Raw genomic sequence first — 20,993 nt, forward strand, 5'->3', positions numbered from 1 at the left:
TACATTAAAAAATAGTTGTTTATTTCGGTTTATTACATAAAAATATAAACACTCTTCTCTGTCGCTCTATTGGCATAATAAATAAATTGGCAAAAGACGTGACTAAACTAAGTGAATCAAATGAATGCTTCTGGGATTTTTGAAATAGACAACTATAGTTATACATATATAGTTCATATACATAGACATACATACATATACATATATATCATATATAGTATATAGTACAAATAGATTAAGAATTATCAATCAGATGCGTGCAGACACTTTCTAAAAACCTGAACAAATGCATCGGATTTGCCTTAAAACATTCACTTCATTAATTTGTAAAAAAAACATAATTCGTTGGTTGAATGTGAAGTAACACTAAGTAAGCATACATATATGTTTGGATTATATATGATTTGTTTTTCTTACATTGCTGTTGTCTTTTCAATGGCTGCAAAAGCAGGCCTTACATTTCACGCTTGCGGCTTTTCTGCAGTTGACCTTCAGTCTTCGCTCTTAGTAATAGTTTGCTGCAATAGTTTCCCATCTCTCTCTCGCTATGCTTAACCCGAAAATATATGCGAAAATTAAATTCTATAAACAAATTCATCAGGACTTGCACTTGCACTTAACGCGAACCTAAATCGAACGTAAATTAACATCAAGTTAACAGTGATTTCCGGTCCGTATGGCGGCTTCCGGTTTGCGCTAATTCAACTTCCTGCGCCTGCGCCTGTGCCCCTTACTTCTCTGGTGCTCCGTTGGTGATAACAGTGCTGGGATTGGATCGGTTACCGGCCAGCTCCTGCTGGATCTCGTTCAGACTCTTGCCCTTCGTCTCCGGCACGGCGAAGAACACAAAGAACACACCCAGTACTGTGAGGCCGGCGAAGAGCCAGAAGGTGCCTCCGATTCCCAGACCGTTGTTCAGGTCGTCGAACGTCTTGGTCACCACGAAGGCCAGCAGCCAGTTGGAGGTGCCAGCCAGCGATCCAGCAAAGCCCTTGATATCAGTGGCGAACAGCTCACCCATCATCAGCCATGGCACGGGTCCGTAGCCCATCGAGAACATAATGATGAAGATGCACAGACTGGCCACTGGCAACCATCCCAGGCTAGTCACCTGGGTTGGGTCTTGACTCTGGAGATAGAAGTACACTCCAATGGCTGTGGTGGCCACGGCCATGGCGCTTCCGGAGGCCAGCAGCAGGATACGACGGCCCAGCTTGTCAACCACCATGGTGGAGACGAGAGTGGCCACCACCTGCATGATTCCGATCAAGATTGTTGCCCACTGTTCCCCAATGCCGGTGTTGGCTTCCTGTAATTAAAAAATATTTATTTAGTTATGTTTTTTCAAGCTATTATTTAAAAAAGGTCGATGAAGGACGTTTCTAAAATCATTAAAAGAGTAAAGATATAGCCTTAAGTGGGGCCATTCGCCTTTCTGTGGCATTTTTAAAAAGGATCCTCTAGAAAATTTGGCAGAAAATTTAAAAATAAGATATTCCTAGATTTCGATGCAGATTTGTGGAGAATAGAATCCAAAAATCGTTTAAGGTATTTCCCATAAGAATCGGATATATATTTCGAAAGATATAGTCTTCCCTGGAGGCCTGATGGTGGTTCCATGCATTTGTAGAATTTATTGCGGACCCTCCAGAAAATATTACAAAAAATTTGAAAAAAATGGTATATGTAGATTTTGATGGAGATTTATGGAGTATCGATCTACGAATCGTTCATTGCAATTGGAACGTCCCCACCCACAACTTGGTGGCCGTGGGCACTGAACACGGCCTTCTGCGTATTCTCAACTTTCAGCGGGATATGTTCTTGAAAAGAACTCTCCAGTAGTTACCTTCCAAACGATGCACTCATCTAAGATTATTATTTATTGTTTATACTCGTTAAGCTGATTAGTTTTAAGGAACTAGTTATTGAAGTTATATGTGAAAATTGTATAATTATGGTTTATTTATAGCTGTTGTAAAAATATATGCCAATTTTATATGGAGTTATCCTAGTGAATAGAAGTAATTATAAGTTTGATATGCTTGGAAAACAAAGAATACATTTTCTATTAAAATTATAAATAGATTTTTATGGACGTAAAATAATGTTTTTATGGAAAAACCCGAAGAGCTCCATTTCTTAATGAAGCTTCTCGTAATTTCTTAATTTCTATTTCTTTATAGATAACAGAAAACAGCAGTGGTTGTACTTTCGCTATCAAAGAAATGATAGAATACAAAGAATACATTTTCTATTAAAATTATAAATTGATTTTGATGGACAAAAAATAATGTTATTGAAAAAACCGAAAAGCCCAATTAAGTTATAGATAACAGAAGAGAGCAGTGGTTGTACTTTCGCTATCAAAGAAATGATTCAGCTCGTGAGAAAAAATATTGCGAAATCAGTTGGAGTTTAGACTTAGCGGTAGGAGGAGCCTATATTCTTATAAAAAAAAGTGTTGAAATGGGCCAAGTCAGTTCTTCGAGTCCTCTAAAGGCTATACAGATCGAACAAAAGCTGAAGCCCGAGGAGCCAAAGAATATTGTAGTAAATCATAGTGACGATCTGGAGAAACACAATATGGATTTTGTTAGATCGCTACTCTACCAATCGAGTTAGCCTTGACAAGAGATTCGATTCGTAATTTACTTATTCCCCATGAATAGTTTTTAAAATCTTAAGTCTGACTCGGCCAACCCTTAAAGCAACTAGGTGATCAAAATTGTTTTTGACAATTTCAACAATCTCTCAAAATTATAAAAAAAAAAAACAAGTAACACAAAGAATTATAAGCGATGTACATGAAACCACCAGTGGACCACCAGGCCATCATTGAAAGCCATCGACAACGCTTGGCGCGTCTCCTGGAACGCCTTTCGGTCGTTGAGGAAAAGGTGCAGGAAATGGTGAGGATCAACGGGCGGAATCTCGGCTTCACGATGCTACAAATCCAGCTCAACCACGTGGCAGTTGGGGCTCAAATCGTCGAAGACCTAATCGACCAAGAAGCCAGGGATGGAGGACACCCCGAAGAATAATCCCGAAGTTAAAATAAAATGTTACTACATTGAATGTACATGAATATATTTATAATTTCTCCATAAATTTTTAACTTTATTTTGTATTTTATTTTAAATACTATATGCATGTTTAACAATGATAGGTTTTGTTTTTTGTAGCTTTCAGCGTTTTTTTGTTTTTGTTGTCGATCATAAATAAAAAATATCTGATGTACATTAATGTATGTACATAAATGATGTACATTTTCGTCAACATGCTCGCCTACTTGAATTTCATTTTCCCCACTAACTAGAGCCAACATTCGTGCGAACATCATTTTTCGATAAATTTTCAAACTATCAACATGTCAACGGACAACGACAGCGGCACTGTAATTGCATTTATGGCAATAAGTATTTGCTTAGAAAAAAAGAAAAAAAAACTTGAACTTAAGCATTATTACGCAAATGCTTGTTTTTATATTCATCACTTTTGGCGTGCCATAACGCAGGCTCATTTTTTAGGCAATAAATAAAATCTAGCAGGAACTTTTTATTCATTTTTCTCTACCAAAATGTTTTTTCAATTGACGTTCGTGCCAACATTGCCATCCATTGGCGAGCATGCTGTTGCCAACGTTGTCAAAATAGAACGATTTCAATTTCATTCGAACACTTTGACGAACACAAAATTTGACAACGAACACTACATCTACCATCCACAGGAGAAATTTCGTCGAGCACAACATGTTCGCCCAACACGCTCGCCTTTGGATGGGCCCCTTAAGTGAATCAAATGAATGCTTCTGGGATTTTTGACATATACAACTATAGTTATACCTATATAGTTCGATGCAGATTTGTGGAATATAGAATCTACAAATCGTTTAAGCCTTCCCTGGGGGCCTGATGGTGGTTCCATGCATTTGTAGAATTTATTGCGGACCCTCCAGAAAATATTACAAAAAATTTGAATAAATGGTATATGTAGATTTTGATGGAGATTTATGGAGAATCTATCTACGAATCGTTTAAGGTACTCCCCTTGACAATCGGATAAATATTGTCAAGATATGGCCTTTGCTGTTAGCCAATTAGAAAAATTAGAAAAATTAACAAAAAATTGAAAAAATATAATGTTCATAGATTTTGATAGAGAATTGCGAAGAATCGGTCTACGAATCGTTTAAGGTAATCCCCTCAAGAATCGGATAAATATTGTCCAAGATATGTCCTTTGCCGAGCGCCATAAAGGTGCTTCAAGCAGTTTTGTGGATTTTTGAAGGGGACCCTCTAGAAAATGTAGCAAAAAATTTAAAAAATAATTTGTTTTTAGACTTTGATGCAGGTTTATGGAGAATCGATCTACAAATCGTTTAAGGTACTCCGCTCAAGAATTGGATAAATATTGTCAAAGATGTGGCCTTTGCCGATAGTCATATAGTGGCTCCAAGCAGTTTTATGGATTTTCGAAGGGGACCCTCCAGAAAATTTAGCAAAAAATTTAAAAAAATGTATGTTCTTATATTTTGATGCAGATTTGTGGAGAATCTGCTTACGAATCGTTTAAGGTACTCCGCTCAAGAATCGGATACATATTGTCAAAGATATGGCCTTTGCTGTTAGCCATATAGAGGCTCCAAGCAGTTTTGTGGATTTTCAAAGGGGACCCTCCAGAAAATTTAGCAAAAAATTTAAAAAAATGTATGTTCTTATATTTTGATGCCCATTTGTGGAGAATCGGTCTACGAATCGTTTAAGGTACTCCGCTCAAGAATAGGATAAATATTGTCAAAGATATGGCCTTTGCCGGGTGCCATAAAGGTGCTCCAAGCATTTTTGTGGATTTTTGAAGGGGTTCCTCCAGAAAAATTAACAAAAAATTGAAAAAATATTATATTCTAAGATTTTGATGGAGAATTGCGGAGAATCGGTCTACGAATCGTTTAAGGTACTCCCTCCAAGAATCGGATAAATATTGTCAAAGATATGGCCTTTGCTGTTAGCCATATAGAGGCTCCAAGCAGTTTTGTGGATTTTCGAAGGGGACCCTCCAGAAAATTTAGCAAAATATTTAAAAAAATGTATGTTCTTATATTTTGATGCAGAGTTGTGAAGAATCGGTCTACAAATCGTTTAAGGTAATCCCCTCAAGAATCGGATAAATATTGTCAAAGATATGGCCTTTGCTGTTAGCCATATAGAGGCTCCAAGCAGTTTTGTGGATTTTTCGAAGAAATTTAGCAAAAAATTAAAAAAATTTTTTCTTAGACTTTGATGCAGATTTATGGAGAATCGATCTACGAATCGTTTAAGGTACTCCGCTCAAGAATCGGATAAATATTGTGCAAGATATGGCCTCTTCGGGGAGCCATATAGTGGCTCCAAGCAGTTTTGTGGATTTTAGAAGGGGACCCTCACGAAAATTTACAAAAAATTTAAAAAATATTATGTTCTAAGATTTTGATAGAGAACTACGGAGAATTGATCTACGAATCGTTTAAGGTACTCCGCTCAAGCCATAAGCCATTCCGGGAGCCATATAGGTGCTCCAAGCAGTTTTGTGCATTTTCGAAGGGGACCCTTCAGAAAATTTAGCAAAAAATTGAAAAAATATTATGTTCTAAGATTTTGATGCAGGTTTATGGAGAATCGATCTACGAACCGTTTGAGGTATTCCCTTCGAGAATTGATTCATTTTCGACAAAGATAAGTCCTTTGCGGATGCTCAAACTGAGAAATTTATGATTTTATAAATTTCCTTAAAACCTTACCTTAAAGATCCTGGACGAGTAGAAAATAACAGCGTTGATGCCGCACACCTGCTGAAAGAACATAAGACCCAGACTGATGGCCAAAGCCTTTCGGGTAACTGGACGGTTCAGGGCCGACCACACGTTGACCTTGTTCTCACGGATTTCCCGGTCGGTTTCACGCAACTCGGCCAGCTCAGGCTCATAGTCGTAATCCTTTCCACGCAACCATTGAATGGACTTGATGGCGTTCTCCGACCGATCTTTGGCAACCTGTCAACGGGGATTTTAAAAAACAAGCGACAAGTTAGATTAAAATTGAAAAGGTTTTTTCTTATATAATATATAAAATATATATATACTTATATATCTCATTATCATATCATTTTGATGGCAACCTCGTGATAGCATTTCGTATCTTAATATTCTTGTATCTTAAAATCAATGACACTTTTGATTGACTCGCGGAGTTCTTTTATCTACAAATGTCGTAGTTATTTAATTTTAAAATATTGATTGATTTCCATTTTGATAGATTTCTTTTGAAAATTAAGTGTCGTGTTTGACACAGTATGGCTTCATAAATTGTCTGATATTTTTACTATTTGATTTTTAATCTTAAGTTTCAATCACTGATATTTGAAACTTACCAGATAAGTAGGTGACTCCGGCATGAAGAAAAATATGACACCAAAAACGAGGGGAAGAATGCCGCAAACGACGCTCACCCAGAAGATTTCCAAGCCAGCTCCGATGGCGTACACAAACAGGATACCAATGGTGATCATCAGCTGGAAGAAGCTGCCCAGGGTTCCGCGAATGTCCTTCTGGGCGATTTCACCCGTATACATGGGAGCCGTCACACAGAAAGCACCTCCAGCAATACCCAGGATATAACGAGAGGCGTACATCAGGCCTACATTGGGGGCCCAGATGAGCATGGCCCAGCCGACGATGAAGGGCAGCACCAGGAACAACATGGTCCATTTTCGTCCAATCATGTTGATGAGGAAACCGATGGGGATGCATACGGAGGCGGCACCCAGGGTCATGGCGGAACTGATCCACGAGAACTGGGTATCGCTAACGGGGAAATCGTATCCGGTGCCATTGTCCACGATCTTGGTCTGGGCGGGTGATGTCCATCCCAAGAGGGTACCGCAAGCGAAGGCGCCGCCAGCGGCTGCCAGAGCTGCCACATACTGGGGCAACTTCTTGGAATTGTTCTCCGTCGACGTGTGCACCATGTTGCCGAGTAGATTCTCCTGATCCTGAAAGGAAAGAGATTAAATTTTAGTATTTAAATTATCCACTTAAATTATAATTTAAACTTTCACTTAATTCCACTCCTTCTATACTAAAGTTAGTAATTATTTTTACCTTGTAGAATTCTAGAGAGATGGCTATTTGTTAGATCTTTCTGCACTGACCAACTAACTGGGACTGAGGGCCAACTATTGGCTACCCAGATGTATTATCAAACCATGGGCCGTGATAAGGCCCGAACCCCCCGCCCGGTGATTAGGACATTTATTGGTGAACCGATAAAGAGAATTCCATTCCATGCCCCGTGCACCCATATATTTATTGCACTCTCCCAGATACAACAACAAATTTTGGGCTATGCTCTCCCCAGTCCGGATTCCGGCTCCGATTGTGCTGAAGTGCTTCATTATTTCATTACGCCGGGCGACATAAACAGAAGTCGCCCCCTGAAAACCATACAACAGGTTCACGCACTCTCGCTACGCGATATCATTCATACGCCGTGTGGCCATGGGTATTTATGCTTTAAAAGGGGTAAGCTCTTAAGACCCTCAAAGGCCCCCCAAAGGGGAACACTGAATTCATAGTTCAGGATGCCGCGTGTTCATTTAAGGACTTGGTGACACTTTTATTTATTTGAGACCTTAAGTAGTATTATTAAGTACATGTGTTCACACTTGAAAGTTTAAAATAAGCCAGTTGATTAAGCCAACTTTGTGTTCTTATTAACATAAGTGGCTGTGATAAGGGTGGCCTGATTAGAAGGAGATTAATTGCATGGAAATTGGCTTATTAGTTCGCTTTAATTGATACTTGAGGAAAACCCTAGATTTTCATTTGGCCGATAACCCAAAGAAAATACCATAAAATAAAAATAAGTACTCTTCAGAGCGTAAGGATTTCTCAAGAAGTATATATACAACTATAGTACATTCCCTTTTCAATAAAGACTTTTTAGACTTCAAGGCCCCCTAAAGGGTCACTCAAGCAGCACCAATTAACAATATTCGACCACCTTGTTAGCCATACTCGTTGACTTCCGTTCAGGGGGGCCATAAATTATTGTATAATCGCCAGATATAGAATCGCTATATGGCCACTACAATCAGTAAATGGCCAAAATTCCAGCTACTGACTTATACCAGACAGAATCAGCTGGCTATATCAGTGGAAGCTTTTTTTATCGAAAGCTTTTCCTTTTAAATTTTTGGTAAAGTTTTGCTATTTTATGTTTATAAACAGAACTGCTTCAGTGTGTGTGATATTTGGTGTTATGAAAAAAAGGGGCGTGTGCTGATATTATTTTTTTGGCAAGATATACATACATGGCTAAGACCTGACCTTTCACAAGATTTTTGTTTCAGAATAATCCACTAAACAAGAAATGACGGCTATAGACGAGGTTGCCGACTATATTATACCGGTACCCACCTCTTATATCCACACTTTAACTTAGGTTTGATCTTTAAAGTTATGGGCTTTCAACAAAAAAAGTTTCATACTTCTTGGATTTTTAGAAAAATTTAGTGAAAACTTGATTTACACGGACACCATACGAGTTCAATTTCCATATCGGATAGTTATCCGAGTTTAATGTCGGATAGTTCTACCTCTTATAATCTTCGAGAGCCACGCGTTCAATATTTTAACGGGTTTTTATAAGAAATGGTATATATATGGGTATATCTCTAAAAATCGGTCGATTTGGCTGAAATTTGTTTAGCCCGATCAAGAATACATATACTTTGTGAGGTAGGAGATGATTCCTTCTCTATGTTACCTTCACTCCCACAAATACAATATACCCTTAGACTCTTCGAGTACCTGGTATAATTATTATTAAATAAATTACTTTCATCCTACATAAACATCCTGTAATACGATTTGCAATCATATTCCTTTGATGTTTCTCCAAACAAACATAAAAGTCATTTCGCCTGGAATTCATGTGCAATTTATGGCCATTTTTCCTGGGCGTCTTATTTTATTTATCTCATGTGTCGCCGCCCACTCGCTACCCACTTCCCACTTTCTGTTGGCATTGCCAATCTCGGCCCACGCCAAGCCAAAGAGCAGAAAACAAATCACTTCCGTGAAAATGCAGCCGAGAATCGCAACAGGAACTGCAACAACATGGGGCATACTGGTACGCCCACATATTAACTGTCGTATGGACACACCTCCGGGGAGCTCTGGTTACCCCGGTTGGCTCTGGGAGAACGTAGGGGGGCCAAGAGTAAACGAAGCGTTCAAGTCGCCTCCGAAATCGATATCTCTGCCTCGATTCTGGGCCGTGTCTGTGGCTAATGTGGTCAATCCATTGTCGGCCCGATGTCGTTCTGTATCTAAATTTAGCATTACTGCCAGTTAAAGGCAGCTCTAGGAATCCGAGTGGGTGAATCCGGGCACCCAACTCTCGCTTAACCACCCCAGGATGGCTGACGAGGTCCAAGTTCGTTTCAATGTCACTGGCAGGCGCAACAGTGTGCGTCATAATGGTTATGCCTAGTGACATTCCGTTAAACAGGTTCAAAGCCTAGCACATTATTATTGATCGATTGGCATTCGTCCCATTTAATCCAAAGCCATAAACCATTTAATTTGCATAGAAGGAACTTGAAGAATTTCTATCACATATTTTCAATTTCTTTTCTATTTAATTTTCCAGAGTCTGGGTTCTATTTGCATAATGAATAAGCTAAAATTCTAGTCAGGTTTTCCTGAGGAAATTTAATTGGATTACTACAATGTGTATGCCCTACAATGTCTTAAATAATCCCTTTTAATTTTTTTAATGTCAAAACCCCCTTTTTTGCGGCACTGCCCATTCGAAAAAATGCAAAACTGAAAGTGAAAACCGCTCAGTAGATTAACACATAAAAACCAAACCTAATATATAATCATCAGAGCTACCTAATTGGTATTCAAAAAATGTGCCACACACTTTATTATCGAACTGGTCGAGTTTTCATAATTTTTGTGGGTCGCTTTTAAAAATACATTTATATTCAAATGTTGCTCATAAAAATTGTTGGCCCGCTCCATTGTCCGTATTCTGAGTTCGAAACAGGGTACAAAAATGTTTAATGATGCCATTGGGGTATATTATTTTTACTAAAATAAATATTCAAAAGTGTTGACTCACTTTGTGCACTCACTGGAACCAGATTCAATTGAATTCGTCTGGTGAAATGGAATTTAAAATAAATCCGCATCATGGCCCTTGTTATGATCTCTTTTGGGGATTAAAGATACGCCTCTTTTTTTATAATTATTATAATTTTTTTTAAAGATAACTAGCTATTGTGACCTTGTCCACAATTTTTAAACATGAATGGAAATAGAAAGTTTCCACATCGTTGTGGAACCCATTAGACTGATAAGCTATGCCATCTATCATAAAGAAAAGAGTAGTTGGACTTTGCTTACCATATTTTCGATAAAAAATGAAACCACTACGATAATTGACTTATAAACGCTTATCGTTAACTTATGTAAAAGGAAATTTGGATGGATCATACAAGAAATTCGGGGAATTGTGCAATTGGAGAAAGAACTTGGGTATTTCTTGTTCAATTTTTGGTCCAAATTGGAACATGTTGGGCCTGATAACTGACTGGTAGTTTATTTATAGCTCATATCTTATTTTGCGGCAACATCTTTTTGCTTTCAACTACCCGTTTACTTGGCAAACATTGCTAAAACTGTTTGCATGGTTTTGGGTAAATATTTTCCTCAAAAAGAAACTTTTTTAATGCCCTATCTTTTCATTATAATAAAAATAGGGTACACCATCTTCGAGTCTCTGAAAACTCATCTCCCTAGCTTGTTTTTCTTCAGTTCGCACTGCGTTAATTGGACTTTCGCCGTGGCTCTAGCCAAGGTCAATATCGTAGGATGTATTAACTTGGCTAGCCATACCAGCTGGCCAGCACAAATTAACTTAAATTAGCCGGCACCAAGCATACATAGAGAAAAATATTTTGGCAATATTATTAAGGATATAATTAAAAGAAATGAACTTCAAGTTGGAGAGAATAATTAAATTTGAAAGAATCTACTGCCATAAGATTTTTCTTGGCTATGTTTTTGTGAAAATATATAATTCGTTTTCCTACGTGTGGTGTGGAGCTGGAACGACCATTCTCGCTGGCTTTGATGATTTTTACCGCTTGCCTGGAGCCGTACTTGGCCCCATTCTCGGTGGATTCCAGCAGGTGGGAGCTCTCCTCGTTGCTGGTTCCTGGCTTTTTGGTGGACTCCTCACCACCGGAGTTGCTCGACGAGGCGGAGGACATGGTTGCGTTGCAGGATTATGTAAACTTCGGTTGGGATATGTATTAAAATATGTATTCGTACAACGGGATGGGATATGTTTTCAATATTCTTCGCTATTGAAATGTCTCGTTTGAGTTCTTATTTGCACTTTTCACTGCACTTAAGTTACGGTTAAGTTTTGTTGGATAATACGCCAACTTCTGAGAATGTCCTTTGCCTTGGATTTGTCCTTTAGACTGACGGCCACCCACGTAGCACAGAATACTTTACGGCGCCTGCGCATCAACACCCAAACATGTTGCTGTCCAAAATCGTATATTTTTCGCACTCCCAATTAGCCAACGCCAAATATTTGAATATGGTAAGATATTTTCTATGATATTGGGATGATATTTATATTTGGATATGTGTATGTTTGGAAAATATCCGGCTGGCAGAGATTCCGATATCTTCGACACTCTTCGACGCGTGTATCTTTAAACAGCAGCAGCAGTAGAAGCAGCAGCAGTGGTTGCACGAGTATCTTTGTATCTTAAACCGCACGCAACGAATGTTGGATAGCAAATGGCGCGCCAAACAATAAAAAAGGCCTCCGCCGGGCTCTGTGGATTCGCCGCTCTCCCAGCTCTCCCCTGGTTTCTTATTTTCTTCTCTCGTGCTGTGCGCCAAGAGAACTGGTCTCTCCAGCGAATGTATATTCCATATAGTAGTAGTACTATACACCATCGTGGCCAATGGATCGGTGTTTGGGGTGGAGGTGAAGACGTTGCGAGAGGGTATTGACTCGAGGCGGCAAAATCCGAAACTGGAATTGCAGGCGCCTCCTTGGTTTCCTCAGATTTCGCATTTTGTTTTTTATTCGATTCGCCGGTTCTGGGTTGCATGCAACCAGCCCTCAGTCAGTGGATGCAGCCGATAGCTTCTAGCCTTCAGCTTGTTGCATCTGTTTTTATTTTGCTTTCATTAACTTAAGTTCCAGTCGTTAAATGCTGGCAATGCAAATTTATGCATCTGCCATTGATTTACAAATTTATTGGTCTTTCATGGAAATTTTTTACATCTATAGATCTCTAGTCTGTGTCCTTAATCATATCTCAATTTATATTCTCTGTTAAAAGCAATTAAAGTTCATCTTTATAGTTCGGATGTATCTTTATCCCCACGTGCCACACATTGTTTACTGCATTTCCGTAGGCAAACAAAGATTAAATGGCCATAAAGGCCTGGTTGTTCGGCACTGTCTCCTCCTTTGTATGGATATCTTTGTTTAGATTCGATGCCTGTACGAATTGTAGATTTTCCATTATCCATTATCATTTTCATTTCCATTTGCCCGGGCTAGAAGTTCTCGAAATATATACCTATTTGTCTAGCTATGCAAACGCAACTACATACGTTGAATGGATCACGTTTGTTGTAGGCTTGAATGTGGCTGCCACTGGCCGAGCATAATGGATTGCCTCTGACGGTGGCTCATTCCAAATGGAAATGAGCATTTTCCCCGCTTTTGGGGCTTTTCAATAAGCAAACATGACACTGCTCCCGGGCTATAAATGGGTCAGGTAATGAGCATGATGCCTTCTTTATGGAAATTTCAACCCAACAACAGGTTTATAAATAATTCCGTGAAATTAAATTCGAGTGAAAAGTATTTATATTGAAGACTTTACGTGAGAAGGGGATTTACATAAATTATCTTTTTTTGGGTGTAAGACATTTTAGTTAATATCCGGAAATGTTCAAGACCATTTCCCAGTGTATCAGGCCCCCTAACCTTGCTATACATCACCCACCACCCCAGGTCTCTGCATTAATAACATCACCCACCACCCAGTTTCCGTCATCGCGTCAACGCAGCTCGGGCCGGACTTGGCCCGGAATACAACCAAACATTTGGCACGCTCCATGCTTGGAACAGGGGCCCAGGGCGCCTAAAAGCATGCTCACCTGCTGCCACCGTATACACACGCCATGTGCCTGTATCTACACTCGAAACACGCAATGTTTAGCGGTGTGCACGGGTATGTACTGCGAGTATAGCAATTAAAAGGGAACCAGGTGGAAAGGTGGGCTCGCTGCCAAGCCAAGAAATGATAAAATACCGGCGTTATGCAATAGAAAGCTCATTAGCGCGGTGGGCCAAGTTGGCATAGGCTCTGATTTGGCTGACGAACTACATACGTCAGTGGATACGTCACGCAACTATGTATATGAGTATCTGTATCTGGTAGATACAGAGCGTTTAGAGGGGCGTGCGCCGTGTGACGTCACACGGCAAGCCAAGCCCCAAATCTCAACCAATCAAACACGGCAGAACGAGCCCCCATATATATGTATCTACGAGCTAAACCAATATGTATCTTATTGTGCTTTTTTGAATGTCTGTTTGTAAATGCAAATATTTTAGTTTCTTTTGGTTTCTCTGCTCAATGTCAGGCCCCAATAGATACTAAATATTTCTGCTGACCCACCACTGTAGGTACTTGGAGGCGTCCTAAATGATTGATTTTTATCCACGACCTACAATTGAACTTGTAACACGGCGCCAACATGATGAAACACTTCCCCGAAACTGATTCATACTTATGTATTTCAGCGATGGATAATAAAATCAATAAGGCGTCCTCGCCGACGACCTCAAGGTGAATGTATCTAGATACATTTTGGGCCCAAATGTGGGTGTTTGTCCTTGGCCAAAATAAATGACTTTACAGGTCATGCCACTTCCCGCCAAGATGGTGAAATTTATGCCGAGTTTCGTACATTTTTATAGACTTTATATATCCTTTTGCTTAATAAATTTATATTTTTTATACTTACAGTTAATTTTTATAGATACGACGTTGAAAGAATAATTCTGAAATGACAAAGAATTTCGAATAATTAAAAATGGGGATACAAAAATGCTTAATTTGAAACAAAGGAACTTATGTATTTTAATTTTTATTATTTTAAACAATATATGTGTCCTATTTTTTAATGAATATTAAATAATAAACAATTCTGATAACAGTCACTTATTTTTTTCCGAACCAGACCAGCTAAGCTTTCATGCACTTGGTAACAACTGCTCTCAAACTGTAGACTATATGTAGTGATTACAAAACTGTAGAATAATTGGTTATGGAAAGGTAAATAAAAAATAAACAGCCTTTAGGGCTATTTAAAATATTTTTAATGAGTTCATTGAAAGGTTTATGGCTTATAAGTTCGTAATAAAAATTAATTGAAGATTTAATTATTGTTTTTATTAGGATTTCTTCACATAAGACAACCCCCTTTTTTAATAATTCTTTTTAGAAGTTTAATCTTTAAAAGGAGTTATCGGCTGATTAAATTTATTGGCAAAGAAAAAAATTATTTGACAGCTATAACCATCGATCAAAGTGTTTACGTTAGTCAGACAATTAGGCAGACAGCAGATACTATATAGATATATAGGACTGGAATGCTCATATCCCTTATCACCATGAAAAATTGCAGCATGGCGATACCAGATCCACTTCCCACAGGGGGTAAACTTATTTCGTTCGTATCGTATCGTCTCTGACCTTATCGGAATTATGTCACTTCACTTGTATTTTGGCTGCCAAATCGTTTTATGGCCAAATCGAGGCAATAGATTTCCATCTAGCCACAGATATGGTTCCCCGTAAAGTTCCTAAGTATTTATGTGCAGGCGTAAATCGCAGATGAAGTGCATTGTTGGCCAAAAGTACCTGGCCAAAAATATACCCGTTTGATTGACAGCTCATAGAGCTATAAATGTGACAAACAGACAAGAGACCCCATAAAATAGACCGATTTCATGAACTAAGGAACAGACGCCGAACACGCCCCCGCATCGAAATCATCCACATTGCAGCCACACGCAGGGCAGCTTTAACAAGAAATTTCCTTATTAAATTCACAAAAAAAAGGGGGGGAGGAGAAAATATTTTAAATATCTGAAAGCACCGGTATACCTAGCTGGGAATTTATTAGAGTCAATTGAGCGCACTTTACTTTGATTAAAAGAAATCTTTATGATTTGCTTGCGCTCAGATAAAATACAAAAGTACAAGCATTGCCACAAGATTCTTTCCAAAAAGATAAGATTTGACAGTCAAATAGACCACACGGAAGGTGAGTAATAATATTTATATCTGGATAGAATATATAAATTATTTAAACTTTAATAAGGAAAGATTTACAAAGCTAGCATTGAGTCATTTTTGAAAAACAACTATAATATATTTAACCTGAAATAGAAAGATCATCTTCTTAGCCTTAGATAACCACCTCGGGACTTGACAAAAACAATCTGTGCCTTTTTATAGAAACACTTGAAAAGTATAGCCTATAGAAATATTATTTTGAGGCTATTTTGTGGCTTAAGAATGGGGCTGGCCCACGAAGGCACTGCGATTAAACTAAGCTATGTCGATGGTCGTCGATCAACCATGAAGTTGCGCCGCCTGGTCGTTGAGCTCCCCGTTCTTGGCCAGTTCGGTATAAGTTCAAAGTCTTGGCGCGGGATTTGCGTAATGGGCCGGTGCGAGAAAATAATATTGCGATAATCTATTCGTTGCTCGAATTAACACAATCTTGCGGCCAGTTGTTGATTTCAATTATTTTGATAGCCCCCAATGGGCGGGAATGGTGGGCTCGGATTGACGCAGGAGCTGGGGGCTCTGGCGACGAGCCCCAAAAGTGCGCGCAAAAGGTCAATCATTTGTCGGAGCCGGAGGAGGCGTGAGTCTCTTGTTTCTAGCTCGTCAATGCGAATGCATATTGGCATTCCCATTCCCCGAAGATCACTGGGTTATCAGTGCCATGTGGGCCGATGATGTCTGGGCCCCCCGAGCGATTCCAATAGCCATACATATTATTAATTTATAATTACAATCATTTGCCTTGTAGGCACATTTTCATTTCGATTGCCAACTCCGGGTTCTGAGATCCTAGTTACTGGAAAATGTTGAAAGCTCTACCGATTGCGATTCCCGGCCAGACCCCAAGGTCCGACTAAGTCCGGGCGATAAGGTGCTCCACAGTAGCAATGCACTTGATTAATAGTCAGCGCGACTACTGATAAGATGCTCCTAGATCCCCATTAGATTTAATGTGTCGCACAAGTACTTTATTAGTTTTTCCCCAAGTATTTGCACTTTATAGCCTCGAACCTTTAAAGTGCCAGTATCAGGGCCAGGAGACAATTTCACTTGAAAACAAGTGGTCTATTTTATAAATATATTCAGAGTCTTTAGAAACAATATGCCCTTTCGTTAAACCAAATTCCGCTGCCCTATATCAACACAACCTTATCACGCTTATTATATTGTTGTTCGACTTATCGGCATAGGATATATCTCTTGTTTACCTCGTTCGACTGACAAATTGCACAATTGAACAAGCTACTATCAATCGTACCTTTGGATAAACAAGATAGCATTCACGGAAAATGTTTTCCCATTAGGGCCCACAAATATTTGCCCCACTTGGAGGGCCTATTATTCGCTCATCAAATCACATGTCATTACATTTGTTGGCACTGCCAATTTTCCTTTTTATTCTAAAGTGAAAAATTACTTAAATCTCTTTGGAAATTATTCTTGGGCGTAACTATGCGAGTTTGTATTTTTTTCTTGGCGTGTGTCATGTGTTATTCCTGACTGATAACAAATATACAAATAATAGACTTTGAAGTCGAGCCACAAACACGAATTTTTGAATGAATTGGCACTTGGAGACTGATAAGCTTTTCGAACGGACCACACAGAAGGCACATCTGTGGAATTTTTATTAAAAATTTCGCGCCTCAGCTCTCCTTATATTTTAATGGTACATTGACCCGCAGTTCAAGTTTACAAATTATAGTTTTGTTTTGAAACAGAATCATCGCAGACTTTGAATCGATCCTTGAAAACCAAAAAAATCTTATCAACAAATTCCGCATTTCCTGCCAATACATTAGTAAGAAAGCGGCTTTTGTAAAGTGCCGACAAAAAAACAAGTTTCACCACAGCCGACTCTGGCACCCAAAGGGTTTCCGAAGAAAACAGATGTAATTTTATAAATAAACCCGATATTAATGCAGGCTCGTTACGAGGAGGGCTTAAATATAGTACGCACGATTGAAAAGCGAATTTAGGTGTGTGTTCGGCAATAAAGAACGACATTAGGTATTTTTATAAACGAGAACAGGTGTTTTGTTCGAGAGGAATTCAAATGGGGCATAACAAATTGGCAAATATGGGTTTTAGGGAAATAACACTCAGAAGATAGGAATACGGGCTTAAAACACACAAGTATTTTATTCTTCCAAAGTTCAAGTAATGTTTGTTTCTATTTGGCACCCGTTAATCTTTCACTTAATGATGGATTTCCGTTTATTTATATTGAACCAAATAGTATAGGAACTATAGTATGGGTAACCTGATATATATGTCATTTGGTGAGCCCCATAAAAAAATTTAAACGTATCACAAATAGCGATCAACGTCAGTGCAGTTGATTGACTTATTGTTTTTTTGTTTGGGGAACTTTTTTTTCAGCTGAGATCTAATTAGTATTCCCATAGTATTTACGGAAAATCCGCAACTTCCGTATTTAGAATAAAAAAGGAACTACAGATTCGTAAATGATAAAATATTCATAATACATGAAATGAATTACAAAAGTGCACTCACTGGTGATGTAACAAAAATTTTAAATATAATTGAGGAATTCAATTATTTACAAAATTATGACAGAAACAAGAAATATAAACGGTTGAGGGCAAATTATTTTGAAATTAACTAAGTGTTTATGACGCTTTTCATTGATATCGAGTGTTTATGTATATATTTTTGAAACGTGAAGGGAATTTCCGAAATTCTTACAATATCAGAGTTCGTTGAGCGGCGGACCCGTTAAAGTTCAGTAAACAAACGTGCCGAAGTTGTTAAATATTTTTGAACTCTTTTCAACTTTGTTTATGAGTAAAATATTTAACATACATATAGGAATAAGGATCTATTAAAGAAGGGGCTTGATTTTGTGCACCAGCAAGGAAATAAATAAATATTTATAGATTTGTTTATAAACGTCCTCTATCCCATGTGTGGGTGGCATTAAATAGTCAACTTTACGTCACAAAATACGTCAATTTGTGTGCATTATTTTATTATCCACATGGATTAGGACATTATTTTTATTATTTAACCTTGACAGTGGGATTTCGTTGGATATTTTTGTTATGCAAATAGTTTCCAACACCTTCCTTGGATTAAAAGCCAATCACACAAATGAGTCAACATGGCCAAGGCCATCGTATCTGTATCTTTTAGTTGTAACTGCGTTCAGTATCTGTGTGTCGGTCAATGCAGTTTGTTTACACTTTGCAACCAAAGCCGCCCAGTTCCATGTGACGTCACAATGTTTCGATTGAATTACACCCGCCAATTGAATCGCCTCCCATGCCGCCCCCTTGTCAATTCCCTGTCGCGACACGTGATGTTCATTTTCCCCGTTACATGTTTGTGGTGGGGGAAAATTTCCCCTGATTTTCCTCATATACTAATTAAGAGTGGGGTTATGGATGAGCATCTCCAGTTGGCTTAAAGGAATCCCCCTCGAAATAAATTTAATATTTAAATGGTAGAGCTGCCCTTGAACTAGGCCCAGTAATACCCAGCCCCAGTTCTAGTTAAAATGTATTTTTATAGAACAGCTGAAAAAGTGTGTGTTTCGAATGCAAATGCATTGACTTTAATGAACTTACTAGAGTTTAGGGGAAAGGGAGTGTAGGGTAAACAAAAGAAGGGTTTTTTTTTTGTTAGAAAATTCCTCAAATACTCCCCCTACGATAACCGATTCATTTTTCTTTTGATTTTGTTCCGCCCAGCTTGGGGGGGAGTTGTTCGAAAACAGTACCAGGGTCTACAAGCAAGGTGCACTTAAAGCCATGCAATCGATTTCATCCACTTATCAGCCATGAAGTGGCTTCCAAGGCATTTGCCAATATATCTATCGCCTTATCATCCACAATCCAGAACACTTCCATACAAACCAATTGAATAAAAGATGAATGCTTTTATTTTCGTTCAAAAATAAAAATGTTGCAATGCAAAATACAACCGACAAGTACGTGAATATTTTTCAATTTAGAATTTCTTTTCCCTCCGATTGGAATCGGAAAGTGAATAGTAATTAGATGTAGCCGGGGGAACTTTTGGTTTCCGAATACCTGGAAGTACTTTGCGGTTGGGGGAAACTTATGTTCGGGATCATGCCATAAATAAATGTGTAAATCGTGTATTTTATGAATCGGACTTATTTTTATAGACCATGTTGACATTTGGCACGTTCCCGTGTCTCATCAAATTTACGCTTAACTCAGCACAAAGCTCTTCCCCATCGACAACGCAATAACATGTTCTCCAGTTCAGTTCCGAAACGCATGCAGCCCCTAATTAATCATTGTTTGCTTTCAAAATATCCAATACTAAGTTCTAACTAAAGGGGGAGAGTGGTGTGCAACCCCATATGTACTATAACTAGTAGCATAATTTTTCCCCCTTTTTAGAAATGTCAATGCACTGATTTAGTGAGTCAAGCACCTGTACTTATAACACAGGTGAAAAAAGCGGCTTGGAACTTTTTCCAGACTTCCTCTATCTTTTTTTTTAGAGTTTTTGTGTAAACTTTTAACACTTTAGACTTTCGTAAGTTGATAAATTTATGGCTATTGTTTACTAAAAAAATTTTTACTTATTTAAGAATTTTAAGTTTAAAGACTTTTTAAAGCCTATAACGCTTCACAGTTTATGACATTTTATAATAAACATTTTATTTTACATTTTATTATAATGATTTTATGAGGAAATATTTAATAAATCAGTGTTTATATATTTTTTCTAATAAACTTTAATAAAATAAACCTTTTTCTGGTCTGTTCTATATCCTTACAACTGGGGTTTCAAAAAAAAAGACCGGTTGGAACCCAAACTTACCCGCCAAAAACAAACACACAAAAGCTATCTCCCCTTCACAGCCTCTCACTTGAACTTGAATTGTCCTTTGTTGGAGCAGGAAGTCGATTCTTGTAGTTTTTTCTCGTTTTTTTTTTACTGTCCTGATTTCTTGTTTTATTATGCGAAAGAAAGTGCACGAAATAACGTTAAAATATACAGCGGCAGACAAAATTACAGTTCACAAGCACAGAGAAAAACAAGAGGGGGGCACAGTTATTTGGACATGAGCGAACCATCCGGTGTATATGTGTACGAATCGATGGGAATCCTCCTGCAGTGTGTCGAGAACCGCGCGCGTCGGATTCGCAAAAACGACTGATAGCGTTGATATAGACGGGCCTCCCTCGTCGACGTCGACGCCGTCGCCGGCCGAGCTGGAGGCGCACCAACAACACCGACACTGCATGGTGCGGTCTGGCTCTTGCTTTGGGAAATTTTCGCTCTGTTCTTGGCGCCCCTGCTGCTCTTACATCTCTCCATATCGTTCTTAATTCACTTAACACTAAATCTTCAAGTGGGAACGATATTTAAATCCGAAAAAACCACAGCTTTGACGTCACAATTAGGCGGGGCGGGTGCGGAAATTCAAAACCCGAATCTGGAATTTCATCACGTCATAGTAGTTAACGTGTGGGTGGCTGGGTGGCAGAGGGATGCTGTTGGAGGTGGAGGATGTCCTTGGCAGAGGACGCGCA

At 38.7% G+C, this 20,993-nt stretch overlaps 1 protein-coding gene across 3 annotated transcripts; it reads right to left on the reverse strand.

Moving 5' to 3' along the window:
• nebu (solute carrier family 2 member nebulosa) lies at positions 1–20,618 on the reverse strand. Of its 3 annotated transcripts, XM_017234108.3 has the most exons (5): positions 20,278–20,618; positions 14,123–14,159; positions 6,409–7,029; positions 5,780–6,031; positions 1–1,309 (listed from the first exon to the last, which is right to left on the reverse strand). In XM_017234108.3, the coding sequence occupies exons 3-5, from the start codon at positions 7,003–7,005 to the stop codon at positions 731–733; spliced, it is 1,428 nt and encodes a 475-aa protein (XP_017089597.2). In that variant the 5' UTR covers positions 7,006–7,029; positions 14,123–14,159; positions 20,278–20,618; the 3' UTR covers positions 1–730. The 3 variants fall into 3 exon arrangements, with proteins under 3 accessions (XP_017089597.2, XP_017089595.2, XP_017089598.2); XM_017234106.3 differs by lacking the exons at positions 14,123–14,159; positions 20,278–20,618 and adding an exon at positions 11,143–11,855; XM_017234109.3 differs by lacking the exons at positions 14,123–14,159; positions 20,278–20,618 and adding an exon at positions 7,139–7,204.
• Positions 20,619–20,993: the final 375 nt, after the last annotated feature.

The sequence above is a fragment of the Drosophila bipectinata genome, chromosome 3L (assembly GCF_030179905.1).
Source record: "Drosophila bipectinata strain 14024-0381.07 chromosome 3L, DbipHiC1v2, whole genome shotgun sequence".
In the NCBI taxonomy this organism is placed as follows: domain Eukaryota; kingdom Metazoa; phylum Arthropoda; class Insecta; order Diptera; family Drosophilidae; genus Drosophila; species Drosophila bipectinata.

Coding starts and splice junctions, on each gene's coding strand:
- nebu (XM_017234106.3), bottom strand. CDS start 11,322: ATGTCCTCCGCCTCGTCGAGCAACTCCGGTGGTGAGGAGTCCACCAAA. Junction 7,030..11,142: donor GTTCCAGCTCCACACCACAC/GTAGGAAAACGA, acceptor CTTTCCTTTCAG/GATCAGGAGAATCTACTCGG. Junction 6,032..6,408: donor CGGAGTCACCTACTTATCTG/GTAAGTTTCAAA, acceptor CCCCGTTGACAG/GTTGCCAAAGATCGGTCGGA.